Genomic DNA, 16,041 nt, shown 5'->3' on the forward strand with positions numbered 1-16,041 from the left:
AAATAGCCTCTGTTTTCTTTGGCAGGTGTGGAATCATTTTGACAGTGGCTCCTGCCCTGGTCAAGCTATTGGGGTCCGCTGTCGCATGGACAACAGAGTCACCGGCTTTATCCCTACCAAGTTCCTCAGTGACAAAGTGGTCAAGCACCCTGAAGAAAGGGTTAAGGTATCACTGTAGTTTCCCCCAAAATATCTCTCGATTTCAGTATAACTACCAGTCAATTACCAAAGTCATATAACACTTTATAAAAGTCATATAACACTTTATAAAAGTCATAACACTTTATAAAAGTCATAACACTTTATAAAAGTAACAACACTTTATAAAAGTAACAACACTTTATAAAAGTCATAACACTTTATAAAAGTAACAACACTTTATAAAAGTAACAACACTTTATAAAAGTAACAACACTTTATAAAAGTCATAACACTTTATAAAAGTAACAACACTTTATAAAAGTAACAACACTTTATAAAAGTCATAACACTTTATAAAAGTAACAACACTTTATAAAAGTAACAACACTTTATAAAAGTAACAACACTTTATAAAAGTAACAACACTTTATAAGTCATATAACACTTTATAAAAGTAACAACACTTTATAAAAGTCATAACACTTTATAAAAGTAACAACACTTTATAAAAGTCATAACACTTTATAAAAGTAACAACACTTTATAAAAGTAACAACACTTTATAAAAGTAACAACACTTTATAAAAGTCATAACACTTTATAAAAGTAACAACACTTTATAAAAGTCATAACACTTTATAAAAGTAACAACACTTTATAAAAGTAACAACACTTTATAAAAGTAACAACACTTTATAAAAGTAACAACACTTTATAAAAGTAACAACACTTTATAAAAGTAACAACACTTTATAAAAGTCATAACACTTTATAAAAGTAACAACACTTTATAAAAGTAACAACACTTTATAAAAGTAACAACACTTTATAAAAGTAACAACACTTTATAAGTCATATAACACTTTATAAAAGTAACAACACTTTATAAAAGTCATAACACTTTATAAAAGTAACAACACTTTATAAAAGTCATAACACTTTATAAAAGTAACAACACTTTATAAAAGTAACAACACTTTATAAAAGTAACAACACTTTATAAGTCATATAACACTTTATAAAAGTAACAACACTTTATAAGTCATATAACACTTTATAAAAGTAACAACACTTTATAAAAGTAACAACACTTTATAAAAGTAACAACACTTTATAAAAGTAACAACACTTTATAAAAGTAACAACACTTTATAAGTCATATAACACTTTATAAAAGTAACAACACTTTATAAAAGTAACAACACTTTATAAAAGTAACAACACTTTATAAGTCATATAGCACTTTATAAAAGTAACAACACTTTATAAGTCATATAGCACTTTATAAAAGTAACAACACTTTATAAGTCATATAGCACTTTATAAAAGTAACAACACTTTATAAAAGTAACAACACTTTATAAAAGTAACAACACTTTATAAAAGTAACAACACTTTATAAGTCATATAGCACTTTATAAAAGTAACAACACTTTATAAAAGTAACAACACTTTATAAGTCATATAACACTTTATAAAAGTAACAACACTTTATAAGTCATATAACACTTTATAAAAGTAACAACACTTTATAAAAGTAACAACACTTTATAAAAGTAACAACACTTTATAAGTCATATAACACTTTATAAAAGTAACAACACTTTATAAAAGTAACAACACTTTATAAAAGTAACAACACTTTATAAGTCATATAACACTTTATAAAAGTAACAACACTTTATAAGTCATATAACACTTTATAAAAGTAACAACACTTTATAAAAGTAACAACACTTTATAAAAGTAACAACACTTTATAAGTCATATAACACTTTATAAAAGTAACAACACTTTATAAAAGTAACAACACTTTATAAAAGTAACAACACTTTATAAAAGTAACAACACTTTATAAAAGTAACAACACTTTATAAAAGTAACAACACTTTATAAAAGTAACAACACTTTATAAAAGTAACAACACTTTATAAAAGTAACAACACTTTATAAGTCATATAGCACTTTATAAAAGTAACAACACTTTAACTTGAACCTGCTGTAGGTGGGCATGACAGTGCACTGCAGGATCATGAAGATTGACATTGAGAAGCTCAGTGTGGATCTGACCTGTCGGACGTCAGACCTGTCGGATAAGAACAATGAGTGGAAGCTTCCCAAGGACACCTACTACGACTTTGACACTGAGACAGAGGATGTGAAGCAGGAGGAGGAGGCCAAGAAGAAACAGCAGAGAACAAGTGTGAACCTGTCTGAGATCTTACTGTACAACTCTAGATGGAGAACATAGCTGGAATTGATAAATGGATAAAATTACATTCTTGATTCATCTTTTATTATTGGTTGATTTTGGTAATGGTAGTAAGAGTAGATTTTGGGCTAGTTTCCGGGACACAGATTAAGCCTAGTCCTGGAAAAAGAAGCATGGTCATTGAAAATGTTCAATTTAAAGTGTTTTTTAGTCGAGGACTAGGCTTCACCTGTTTCTGGGAAACCAGGCCTAATAATATAATACCAAACGCTAAAATACATATTTCCACTCCCTGTAGCCTACATCAAGAGGGTGATAGCCCACCCATCGTTCCATAACATAAACTTCAAGCAGGCAGAGAAGATGATGGAGTCCATGGACCAGGGAGATGTAATCATCAGGCCCAGCAGTAAGGGAGAGAACCACCTGACTGTTACTTGGAAGGTTGCTGATGGCATCTACCAGCACATTGACGTACGAGAGGAGGGCAAGGAGAATGCCTTCAGCCTGGGACATACCCTGTGGATCAACACTGAGGTCAGCTCCATTCACAGGCTTCTTCATTTTGAAGCAGTATATGCCTGTATGAATATAATTATGTGCGTCCAAAATGGCACCCTTTCCCTATATAATCTACAGAAGTAGTGCACTATTTAGGGAATAGGGCGCCATTTGGCATGAAACCAATGTGTTTCACTAGGTTGTTTGACCTTTTTCTCAGGAATTTGAAGATCTGGATGAAATTACAGCCAGATACGTTCAACCAATGGCTGCGTTTGCTCGCGATCTACTTGGTCACAAGTATTTTCAAGAATGCAATGGTGGAGACCGAAAGGTAGGAACAAGGATATACTTTCTTTCAATTCACAGTATCATTGTGTATGAATGTGTATTTATGTGTGTATCAGCCTATCTGCCAGTGTGTGTGTGTGTGTGTGGGTTTGAGAGAGAGAGAATAAGAGTTTCAAAGAGACAGATGGGATAGAAACCTTTTCAATTCTCTTCGATTGATCATCAGCTGCCATCCCTGTTTTTTGAATTGCAGAAAATGGAGGAGGTCTTGGTGAAAAGCAAGAAGGAAAAGCCTACATTCATCCCCTACTATGTGTCTGCCTGTAGAGAGCTGCCAGGGAAGTTTCTGCTCGGTTACCAGCCCCGCGGAAAACCAAGGTTACCTCAGGACTGCCAACCACACTAGCCGCTGCCTTTGTCATCCAAATAAACACCCATTCATACAATGCATGAAGTTGCATAGATATAGAAATGCTGGAGATGCACTTGGCTTAATTTTCTTTCATGTGCAATTGACACCCTAAAGAAAAAAGCTCTCGTGTTGGAAATGGAACTGCCTCACCCCCAAAACCCAAACACAGAATGTGTGTCAGTACAGTAGGGGAAGCATAAAGCGCCTGTTTGTCTCTGCCGCTGTTGCCTGCCAAGAGAAATAGTGATTATTGGTGCTTGTTTAGAGACATGAAAGGACATAAACATTAACCCTTATTTACTTCTCGCTCAGGAGGGTTTGTCACATGTATCCACAGTAATTATCACTGTTTAGTGAAGTACTATACTGTGGTGTTCATAAAGTACTATACTGTGGTGTTGTAATGTCACAATGTACTGTCATTGTTATATTGTCATAATCAGAATGGCATGACCTTTCTCTGGCATGCAGGGTTGAGTTTGTGACTGTCACGCCTGAGGGGTTCAGATACAGAGGCCAGATTTTTCCCACAGTCAATGGACTCTTCCGCTGGTTCAAAGACCATTTCCAGGAGCCAGTGGCAGGTCAGAGCATACACAGAATGCCACACAATGAAACCTACAGTCCAGGGTAATCGTGCTCTAATGACAGATTCACTTCTGTTATCTGATATTTGGTATTTCTCCTACAGGGATTACTCCCAGCAGCAGCAGTAGAACACGAACCCCAGCCTCTGTCAATGCCACGCCAGCCAATATTAACATTGCAGGTCAGTTTAGGGCCGGGACAATACCAGTATCGCCATATTTTTTCCATGACAAAAAGGAAAACACGAAGCAGACAAAACTCTTTGGTTATTTAAAAACCTGCTGTATGTAGAATATTGTGTGCTATAGCTTGGTAAAAATAAATACATGTGACTCTGGATGACAACATAATTATGTTTGTTTCCAGCATTAGGGCTGTTTTCCTAAAGAAGTTAAATCTGCTTTGTGCTTTGTTTCCTTGCCACGATACTAACGAGTATCGTGGTACTGGTATTGTTCCGGCCCTATGTCAGTTATTGTGTACGTATACTCACTCCCCAGGATTTCTATGGCTATGACATACTGTATGTTACCTCAATTGGTTTTCAACATTTCATGCATCCTAAGGTTGAAATCGTCAGCATTTTAAGGACTTTTAAGAAACAGTTTCTCTGTTTATTCTTCTCCTAATGTTTAAAGTTGTATGTATTATGTATGCCCTGTGCGTCTGTCACTCAGATCTGACTCGTGCAGTGAACGCCCTCCCTCAGAACATGACCTCTCAGATGTTCAGTGCCATTGCCGCAGTAACGGGCCAGGGCCAGAACCCCAACACCACACCAGCCGGATGGGCATCCAGCCAGTACGGCTATACTGGTGGCAGCAGCGGTGGAGGGGGTAGCAGCAGCGCCTATCATGTACGTTTGGAATTCACAGACACTTTCTGTATATCTGAATGTCACAATCACAAAAACTTTGCACTTTCATCTCTATCCGTTTTTCATATTTCTGTTCAACATTAGCCCTTCAACTTTATTTTTTCTGTCCCAGGTGTTTGCCACACCAGCTCAGCAGCCGATTGCTACTCCCCTTCTGACGCCCAGCTATTCATACACCACCCCCACCCCCAGCCAGCAGCAGACTATCACCACTCCCCAGTACCCCAGCAGCACTCCCCAGTCCTCACACGGACATGGACACCGCCCTTCCTCCTCCACACCATCATCAACATCCTCCTCCCGCCACCACAGGACACCAACATCAAAGTAAGTCACCTCTCAAAACTAGCTCTTAGACAGAATTATCCAATAGAGAAACCATTTAAATTTGGGTCATTCAAATGGAGAGATTATGGTCCATGTATGTAGCTGCGTACTTACAGAAGTTTCCAATGGCAGATAACTTACCTCTAATTGTTCAGGAAGCATACAACTGCTACATTGTGAGTGAGTAAGTAAATAGTGAGTTATCTTTTCTCCCTGCTCCCAACCCTCAGGGCAACTTCCCACACAGCAGTGGACTGGGGAAAGATGGCCGAGCAGTGGCTCCAGGAGAAAGAGGCAGAGCGCAAGAAGACGAGGCCCAGAATGACCCCACGACCTTCTCCCAGCCCCATGATCGAGAGCACGCCCATGTCCCTCGCTGGAGACGCCACACCGCTGCTGGATGAGATGGATCGCTAGGTCCAGAGGAGACTTTCCTTCTCCCGATCCCACTGTTACTCACCCCTACTGTACTGTATATGAACTGGACTCATTATATATTACTGCATACACTTCACTGCTTCAGTTGTTCACATTGAAGGATAAGATGATGGTGACCAACATGGATGACTGAATTGCACGTGGATAATGTATTTGATGACAGTGGTTTGTTTCAAATTCACCTAAAGAAGATGGTTGGAAATGTTGACTATCACTTCTTTGGTAGCACTGTTTCTCGCTTGCAATTTTAGTGGAATGTATTGGAAACAATGAAAACTGCATGCCTTGTTTAAACCAGGTTTTAAGCGTATTAACTTCAAATGCATGTGATGCAACAAAAACCAATGAAAACTATTTATTTCTGAATCACACCCGAGGTTACTGTAACATATGCTATATAAATATTAACTATCTCTCAGTAGGGGTTTGAAAAGGCCATTTGTAGTACCATGTATATTATATCTATACCCTTTTATCTTTGTCACATGAGTCTTAGGCCATTTTAATGACTTGTAAGTTTCTGGATTCATATCCAGTTGCTGCTTGGTGTATTGCCTGAGAGCTGACTAGGTATAGGTTTTAGCCTACATTAGCTATACAGGCTTCATGTCTACTCTGAGGGTAACACAATGAAGAACATTGACAGTATTACTTGGAAGTGTTGAACAGAATAGGTATAGGACCTCAAGCACTTTTACTAACTATTATTTTTTTTACTTTGTATTTTTAAATGCATTGCCAACTGAAACATGTTGTGGTCTGTGCATACTGTGCTACATCAGCATATTCACATTACAGCTGCTGTCCCGTAATATACAGTACACTTAAATGTTATCCTCTGTCAATGTATTTAACCCATATGAATGTATTTTAAAACTATAAAATTAACTTCCTGTAATTTAATTCAACTCATGTAAGAACAGTGTCAGTTATTTTTAGTATTCATCATGTTCTCATGTAATCCACAAACAAAATGAGTCCATAACAACGAAGAGATCTATCAGTGCCAGCCTGCAGTACTAATTAAAGCTGCATGTTAGCATTGTTGAATGCCTTTCCTTCATAAAAATGTCAAATACTGAAGACTCTCTTGTTTCTTTGCCAACTGCGAACAATTGTTCCTCTCAAGTAGTCAGACCATACAAAATACAATATGATTCCATTCAAAAGACCATTGAAAAACACTGACAATGCAGCTGATGTAATATACTGTGGTATGAGGTGAGAAATTATTATACTTTGTCTCAGATCAAACTAGCCTACTACGTTGCCAGTACTGCTTAAACACTCTGTCCCCCCCCCCCCCCCAAACTGAGCTGGTCTGAATGCTTGGGTCTAGTCCCAGTCTGGAACACCATCAGTAGCTTAAGCTTTGAATACCAGTCACTGCTTACTGAAGTGTCCAACTGTTTTACTAAACTCAGCAAAAAAAGAAACGTACTCTTACTCTCAACTGCGTTTATCTTCAGCAAACTTAACATGTATAAATATTTGTATGAACATAAGATTCAACAACTGAGACATAAACTGAACAAGTTCCACAAACATGTGACTAACAGAAATTGAATAATGTGTCCCTGAACAAAGGGGGGGGGGGGCAAAATCTAAAGTAAGTCCGTATCTGGTGTGGCCACCAACTGCATTAAGTACTGCAGTGCATCTCCTCCTCATGGACTGCACAAGATTTGCCAGTTCTTGCTGTGAGATGTTACCCCACTCTTCCACCAAGGCACCTGCAAATCCCCGGACATTTCTTGGTGAATGGCCCTAGCCCTCACCCTCTTATCCAACAGGTCGCAGACGTACTCAATGGGATTGAGATCCGGGCTCTTAGCTGGACATGGCAGAACACTGACATTCCTGTCTTGCAGGAAATCGCGCACAGAACGAGCAGTATGGCTGGTGGCATTGCCATGCTGGAGGGTCATGTCAGGATGAGCCTGCAGGAAGGGTACCACATGAGGGAGGAGGATGTCTTCCCTGTAACGCACAGCGTTGCGATTGCCTGCAATGACAACAAGCTCAGTCCGATGATGCTGTGACACACCTCCCTAGACGGACCCTCCACCTCCAAATCGATCCCACTCCAGAGTACAGGCCTCGTGTAGCGCTCATTCCTTCGACAATAAATGAGAATCCAACCATCACCCTGGTGAGACAAAACCGCGACTCATCAGTGAAGAACACTTTTTTGCCAGTCCTGTCTAGTCCAGCGACGGTGGGTTTGTGCCCATAGGCGATGTTGTTGCCGGTGATGTCTGGTGAGGACCCGCCTTACAACAGGCCTACAAGCCCTCAGTCCAGCCTCTCTCAGCCTATTGCGGACAGTCTGAACACTGATGGAGGGATTGTGCATTCCTGGTGTAACTCGGGCAGTTGTTGTTGCCATCCTGTACCTGTCCCGCAGGTATGATGTTCAGATATACCGATCCTGTGCAGGTGTTGTTACACATGGTCTGCCACTACAAGGACGATTAGCTGTCCGTCCTGTCTCCCTGAAGCGCTGTCTTAGGCATCTCACAGTACGGACATTGCATTTATTGCCCTGGTCACATCTGCAGTCCTTATGCCTTCTTGCAGCATGCCTAAGGCACTTTCGGCACAGATGAGCAGGGACCCTGGGCATCTTTCTTTTGGTGTTTTTCAGAGTCAATAGAAAGGCCTCTTTAGTGTCCTAAATGTTCATAACTGTGACCTTAATTGCCTACCGTCTGTAAGCTGTTAGTGTCTTAACGACTGTTCCACAGGTGCATGTTCATTAATTGTTTATGGTTCATTGAACAAGCATGGGAAACAGTGTTTAAACCCTTTACAATGAAGATCTGTAAAGTTGTTTGGATTTTTACCAATTTTCTTTGACAGGTTCCTGAAAAGGGGACGTTTCTTTTTTTGCTGATTTTATTATCCTAGCTGATGTTTTCAGTCTGTAACATATCCTGTCAATTTATTGTAAATTAGTTAAATAAATATCAAGAAACAGCAGACAAGAAACAAAAAACAGAAGCAGGAATTGCATGTTCGGGGGCCTAGAGCTGTTTATGTTAATATCCTTTAAGTGAGAAATACCAAAAAATCATGTGCACCTTCCGTGAACTGCTGGACATAATTACATAACTTATTCTATACATCTGTGTCTGTACAGTAAGCAACAGTATTGCATGTCAATCTCATTCTGTGAAACTCTTCATTTGGGCTCCCGCGTGGCGCAGAGGTCTAAGGCACTGATCTCAGTGCTAGAGGCGTCACTACAGTCCCTGGTTAGATTCCAGGCTGTATCACATCCGGCCGTGATTGGGAGTCCCATAGGGCGGCGCACAATTGGCCCAGCGTTGTCTGGGTTTGACCAGGGTAGACCGTCATTGTAAATAAGAATTTGTTCTTAACTGAGTTGCCTAGTTAAATAAAGGTTAAATTAAAAACTGAAATTAAAAAAATTGTAGTGTGTAAGAATCAGCATAGGGATTTGAGCCTCAGTGTTACAGGGTCTTACAGCCCTCATTTAGGGGAGAGAATAGAGTCATAGGAGAATAGAGCTCATAGTGAGCACGTAATCCTTTTTTAGGACTGTGACCCTTTTCATCGCAATTCCTTATATCACATTGGAAAAGACTATAGGTCCAAAGTCCCACACAGAACAAAGGAAATAGTATTTAAACCTGGAAGAAGGCTCAGCTTTCTTGGCTTGGAGCCTGTCTGTGTATACAATATTGCAAGAATTGTTTGCAGAAAAGTAAAAGTAAGCCATTTACGAGTAAGCAGATGAAATGGAGAACTCCCTGAACTTAGAATTCCCTCATTTCTTCCGTATTAAATATTCCCTGCTGTGTCTTGGGAGTACAGTACATGCCTACATGCACACTAAAATGAATGTGTTTTTAATGAAATCATCACTATTAGAATTCATTGCACTCAATATATGCTTCTTTCCAATATTTTATTAATCATTGGTGTTTAAATGCACATACTATAATACAAAACATTATCCTGATTCTTCATTCACTTGTTTCAATTCCTGTTGAATAGTGGCACAAATGTTGATTTGACAAAACATACACAAGATGACGACTAACACATACTACACATACGTCTGAGTCTGCATAGCAGGTTTTCCTGATAGTCAAGAGCCAGACTAGTCATCTAGGACATTTCACTCTTTCATTCTATACTAGCAACATTGTTAGTATGAGTCTCATTGTGGTGGTTTTCTCCTTTTCTTTCTACCTATTCTCTCTTCCGTTTTCTGGACAGTGGATTTTATTGGACTTATAGTGTGTGTGCTGGTCTGTTCTCTGAGGGCCTGTTCTCTGTAGTTCTCAGAACCCTGTAGATTGAACTCTCCTACTTCGTCAACTTTGAATGAGATTTCTGACGCTGAGGGTGTCAGACTTGTACCTGTTATTATTTCTTCAAGTTGAGTTTCATTGTCATTATGGATAGGAACCTCATCCTTGACAACAGTGGGTATGGTCACTTTTTTACTTTTCTTTCTACCCTCCCTCTCTTTTGATCCTTGTCTTCTCCCAGTCATAACGGGATCGCTGGCTGTTCTGGTGAGGAGTCCCTTTTCACTATGACTCTCTATGCTCTGTGGCGTTAGCATCTCAGCCTGCTCTGCAGCGACTACAGTGGTGGTTGTGGGGATGTTCAGTACAACAGTGCTGTCAGTAGTGACTGTATGAAGGGCATCTTCAGTGGGATTCTGAAGAGATGTGCCCTCAGCCAAAAGAGTTGATATGACTTTTCTCCTCATCTTTCTTCCCTCTCTCTCTTTCAGCCTGTGCCTTTTGGTCTCACTCAAAGTTGAGCCTACAGTCGTAGTGGTTTTGGATCCCTTCTCATTGTGACTTTCGGGTCTGTGTGACACTGGCTGCCCTGCAACGCGAACAGTGGTGATGGTGGTGACGGCTGGAGCACTTGTGCTCTCAGTAGTGATCACTTCAAGATCCTTTTCAGTGGGGTTTCGGAAAGTATCCCCCACCATGGGAAGAGTGGGAGGGATTTTCCTCCATTTATTTGTTTTCTCTCTCTCCTTTGACCTGTGCCTTTTGCTTTTGATAAAAGTCACAATGGGGGTGCCGGCAGTAACCGTAACATGTCCCTTTTCACTGTTGTTCTCTAACTTTAGTTGCGCAGGCTGATCTGCAGAGATTATGGCAGTGCTGGTAGGGATGGTCGGGGTGCCAGAGCTCTCTGTTGTGGTTGTTGGGAGGTCCTGTTTAATGGCGGTATGGCGTGCAACTCCTTTAGGGGTGACAGTTGGCGTTATGTTGCTCTGTTTTTTTCTCCCTTCCCCCTTTCTTGACCTCTGCCTTTTGGTTTTCTGTGTGGTCACAATGGGTGTGCTGGTGGTTGTAGAAAGAGACACCGTTTCTGTGTGATCCTTCAGAGCCGGAGTTTCCAGCATTGTCTGCTCCATCTTGACAGCAGTGGCTGAGGTGTCAGAGGCATCTGCAGCACTTTCTTCATCTACATGTGGTTCATCTCTCATGACATCATTAGAAAGCTCCTCTTTCCCTCCACAATCTTTTTCACCATCACTGAAACGGTTGACATTTCTGTTCAACTGGTCATCATTCTCAGGCTCATTTACAAAGTTACTCTCATTGACAACTTCCTCTGCTTTGGTAGGACTAACTTGGTAGGACTCCTCTGCTCCTTTTGAGACTGAGTTGATTTTCTGCTTCCTCTTTCTCCCTTTTCCTTTCCCTTTCCTTTTCTTGTTATTTTTCTTATTTTTCCCTGCAGTGTTCTTCTTCTTCTTCTTCTCTGAGGTCTGTGTCTCTCCTTTGGTGTTGTCTGTAGCCGAACCCTGAGAGGTGGAGACGGTGGCCAGAAATTTGATGAAGTCCTCAGCGACTGTGACCATGTTCCTGAGGGAGGGTTCCTCAGGGCCAGTGGTCTGGGAGCCAGAAACAGTGGACTGTGTTGTGCCTTCAGGATTGTCCTGCTCTGTGCCTGTTTCCTTTGTCTCTTTCTGAGGAGCCACGGTCAGCACGTCAATAACGTCAATACCTCCGAAATCATACGGGATGGACTCTCTAGGCACTGCAACCGGGAGCTTGTCATATTTTTTACACCTGTGTGGATAAGAGAGATGGAGAGAGGTTTAAAATGTGCTCCCTGTAGTGTATTATAAAGCCACTAAAAATGCTTGGATTGTTAATTCTTGTTAGATTTTTAAAAAATTATTTGTATTGTATTTGCAAGACATTCTAGTTCACTGTCAATGCTAGTAACATAAGCATTTCGCTGCACCTGCCACAACATGTGCATTATTACAGTAAATACTGTACTTACACGCCATACCAGTGGCGCTCCACACATTGCTCTTCATATATGAACTGGAAACAGGGCACCTCAATGACATTGAAGAAAGCTTGGCCAACCACCCTGGACGAGGTGTCATTGACTTTCCTCAGACACTCCTTCAACCTGCACAGATAGTGTGACAAAGAGAAAATTAGCCCCTCCTGGTTACTGTAGCCTGTCTGGATGGTTTGACAGACAGTAGTAGTACATCATATAATTGGTTTGAGCCTCTGACTGTCTAACATAATTACTCAAGTGTATGAAGTAGTTTATTTATTTATTATTTATAGATTATTTAAACGGATGGATCAAAGGCATTGCATTTTGCTCTAACATTCTATTTTTTTAACAAAAAAAGGCGTTTCAACTATAATGAAGGCAACTCACGCATTATCGCAGTCACAGTGACTAAGGGGATGCCACTTGAAATTGGTGTAGCCGTATTTTGAGGAAAACGAATGGATGACGTAGGGGCAGTGGTCATGAACGCGGCAACAACTGTCAGTCGCCGCGAACTCTCCTGAAAACGGCGAATGTATATAAAAAAAATAACAACAAACCAACATGCACCGAAATCAGGGAAACAGTTGAATGACTAAATGTGGTCATAATAGTTCATCATGCATCTAAAATACAGAATAACATCAAACTTTACGCAAGTTCACAACCTACCCAAATGGTCGTAATTATCAGCCATGTTGCCAGCTCCACACCACAGGGTTCCAGGATAAGTGAATCCTCGCTTGGATCTTCGTATGTCCTGCTTGTTATCCTCGTGGACAGAATTCTCTCTCGTCTCCTTCGGTGTCTGTGCTGTTGGTGCGGCTATCCTCTCCGCGGTGACCGTCGTGCACTTTGATGTCCTCTGGAACGCTTGACAGTTGTATTTGGCTTCTGTCATGTCTGCAAAACTCAACTCCATATATTCTGGGTTGGTTATCTGGTGCTTCAGTCCCAATCTGCACACATGCATGAATGACTTCACCTGCGTCTGGTTGATGGTTACTGAGCAGTCCACCAGTTTACCCGACGTGTCATGCACAGAGCGCACTTCCTCAATTCCGTCTGACACTTGGTAAAGATAATTTCCCCCAATGCCTGACATTTTGGCACAGAATGTGCTGTTGAGCATGAAAAACACATCTTTACTCTGTTTCTCTGCATCTAGGGAATAATTGGGGAATTCTCCCTTGACAAAGTTTCTGTCCAGATAAGACAGAAAGAAAAAAAATACCGACCACATTACTTCAGATGGCACTTTCAGCACCACGCGCACTGAGACAGCACCACTACCTTTCCGGTGTTCTCGCCAAAACCGGCTTTATAGCGACACTTCTAGTGGTGCGATTATTAATACGATGACTGACAATAATGGGAGGGGTCTGACACATAAAATTAACCCGTTCAGTGGCCGATTACACACTTTTCATTATTTCAACAGAATCCATTGATATTGTAAATCCAGGGTAATTTCAGAATGTGCGCAAACTGTTGCTTAAACATAAAAACACGACTATTCTACAATTACTAGCAGTTCAACATGAAAATAATCAGCCTACCTGTGCCTGAATTTTGTTAAATCCAAATGAGACATTAACTGCAAGAAAGTATATTGACAACAAGGAACGTTTGTGTGCGTTTTTGTCTTTTACACGCATTCTATTTATTTATAGGCGAATAATCAAAGACAGCAGACCCGATATGGTTAATAGGATGGCGTGTACTACTGCTGGCAGCCTAGGCTACTCTGCCGTGGGTTGACCGCAAGTTACCTCCCCGTCCCCCTTTTCACCAAAAATCGAGATTGAGCTTTGGTGACGCTGCAAGCAAGGAGGAGGTTCTTCTCGCGCTTCCCATGGTAACAAGGATGGCGTGATTCTTCCAACCCAATAGATTGGACATCTTTTAGATTCCACAAAAGGCATTGGTGGTGACCTAAATTAGAATGTTGGAACAAACGTCTTTCTTTGTCTAGAATGGAAAGGTTTGCAAAGCACGCACGCAATCCGCGCCCAGCATGTCTGAGCAAACTGGGTTTAATTAATGTTCTTTCAGAGGTTGAAACCTACTACCGATGGAGGATGGAGAGTTGAGGTTGAGGTCATGTCAGAGGGTGCACTACTGTACCCAAGCCAAGCGTAAATGCTGCCCTGGTGTCGAATGGGCTCATTTACTTGGACTGGCACTGCATGTGGGCACGGGCAGGTAATTCATCTGTTAAAGTAGCTAGCAATATCATGGAACTCATTTGACAAAAACGGACTATGCATTTTAAATATTGCCATCCATATACTGCTTTGGCAACATTTTTAGGTTTTATGGACTATTAAATATTTCACCCAATTGGCTAGTCACTAGTCCAGACAAAAATCGGCGGTGAGTTCTAATCAGGCCACTGTTTTGGCACAAGGCAGGACTTACAATGAGCTTTCAGGAGAGGCGTAGGTATTTTGTATTCTCCGCAAATACACTTGAGTCGGATTGTTAGAAGGCGGAGAGAAATTATGCAAAATCACCCGAGGCAACATTCGACGAAACCTTGGAAAAGCCCCTGGGTTAATTGAATGCTCATTACTACAAGGATTAAGTGGATGGAAAACAATAATAATTCTGTGCTCTAGATTTTGACATTGATAAAAATCTGCCTATATGCTGGTAATCCGTTTGGATAGCCTTGGGACCCTTCCATAGCCTATATAACACAGCCTTTATAAACCCTTTTAATAGGCAAATAGTTACAGTTGGTATTATCAGAATAATAGTTTTAATAGAAAGTGACAAAAATATATGTATAAAATTTAATTATTCACACTAATATGCACACATTGAATTACAAAACGCTCACACTGTTATGCACAAACAAATGAGACACGATTGAACAATTCGCTGACAACAATAATTGATTTCTCCAGATCTCCAGATCCTTCTATTAAATATAATTGTATTAAATTGAAGGTTCTGTCGATTTCTCTGTTCTTACTATGGCATCACAGAGTAGGCAAACAACTGAGCAGGCGTAGGAATTACTCAAATGGACATGAACCTTCTTATGATGGTATAAAGGTCCGCCAATTTGGTCAGGGAGTTTGTCAACCATGGTTTGCCAGTACTGTGGTAAAATATTGTGTAAAATCCTGAATTTGAAGAATTGATCTGCACTGTATGTTTGTTAGCTAGCTAGCCAGTTTTAGAGGAATGATTCCATACATTTTTCAAATTAACTGCCAATATGCCAACATTCCATTTTAAAAAATGCAGTCAATCCACAGCCATATACTGGCTCAAATCAGTTGATATGATTTAGACGAGTTGTAAGTGCAACAAGTAGGTGATATTTTATCATACGGTATAAATGAATTTGATTTGATTATAATAGCACTCAAAGCATTCCAATATATTTTTTTGACCTTTCTGGCCTGTTTACATATGTTATAAAGGCTATTTATACAGACAATTTGTATAAAACAAATTTACCCAGTAGCGTCCCACTTTTTGGAAGCAAACCACTCGATTATATATACGTTATATCGGCATCGAACATGTCACCCTCCCTAAGAGAACTAGAGGCTGCCTGGTCTCAACGTAGACTTTGATCTGAAGCCATTCTCGTGATTTTGCTAAATTGTATCTATCAATCAAATGTATTTACATCAGCTGATGTCACAGGCAATACAGGTGTAGAAGCACGGTGGCTAGGAAAAACTCCATAGAAAGGGAGTTTTATCAGGTGGAGATTATTACAGAACATGGCCAAGATGTTCAAATGTTAATATTGTATTTATGTTTTATTTTACTAGGCAAGTCAGTTAAGAACAAATTCTTATTTTCAATGATGGCCTAGGAACAGTGGGTTAACTGCCTGTTCAGGGGCAGAACAACCTTGTCACCTCGGGGATTTGAACTTGCAACCTTCCGGTTACTAGTCCAACACTCTAACCACTAGGC

At 40.2% G+C, this 16,041-nt stretch overlaps 2 protein-coding genes across 2 annotated transcripts in view; one reads left to right on the top strand and one right to left on the bottom strand.

The window, feature by feature from the left end:
* Nucleotides 1-6,870, top strand: part of LOC109905698 (transcription elongation factor SPT6) — a 36,335-nt gene extending 29,465 nt beyond the window's left edge. The window contains exons 28-37 of the mRNA XM_031790826.1: nt 26-166; nt 2,147-2,342; nt 2,652-2,890; nt 3,075-3,188; nt 3,399-3,523; nt 4,029-4,141; nt 4,249-4,326; nt 4,823-5,001; nt 5,135-5,349; nt 5,580-6,870. Of these exons, the coding sequence (XP_031646686.1) occupies nt 26-166; nt 2,147-2,342; nt 2,652-2,890; nt 3,075-3,188; nt 3,399-3,523; nt 4,029-4,141; nt 4,249-4,326; nt 4,823-5,001; nt 5,135-5,349; nt 5,580-5,766 (1,587 nt within the window). The 3' untranslated portion in view covers nt 5,767-6,870. The remainder of the gene's footprint in view (nt 1-25; nt 167-2,146; nt 2,343-2,651; nt 2,891-3,074; nt 3,189-3,398; nt 3,524-4,028; nt 4,142-4,248; nt 4,327-4,822; nt 5,002-5,134; nt 5,350-5,579) is intronic.
* A 2,832-nt stretch (nt 6,871-9,702) lies between these two features.
* On the bottom strand, nt 9,703-13,801 carry LOC109904849 (mediator of DNA damage checkpoint protein 1-like). Its single transcript, XM_020501972.2, has 4 exons — nt 12,769-13,801; nt 12,484-12,616; nt 12,085-12,219; nt 9,703-11,864 (listed from the first exon to the last, which is right to left on the bottom strand). Exons 1-4 carry the CDS (start codon nt 13,337-13,339, stop codon nt 9,977-9,979), a joined length of 2,727 nt encoding a protein of 908 aa, XP_020357561.1. The 5' UTR covers nt 13,340-13,801; the 3' UTR covers nt 9,703-9,976.
* Between the last annotated feature and the right edge of the window lie 2,240 nt (nt 13,802-16,041).

This window comes from Oncorhynchus kisutch, linkage group LG15 (assembly GCF_002021735.2).
Source record: "Oncorhynchus kisutch isolate 150728-3 linkage group LG15, Okis_V2, whole genome shotgun sequence".
Taxonomy (NCBI): Eukaryota; Metazoa; Chordata; class Actinopteri; order Salmoniformes; family Salmonidae; genus Oncorhynchus; species Oncorhynchus kisutch.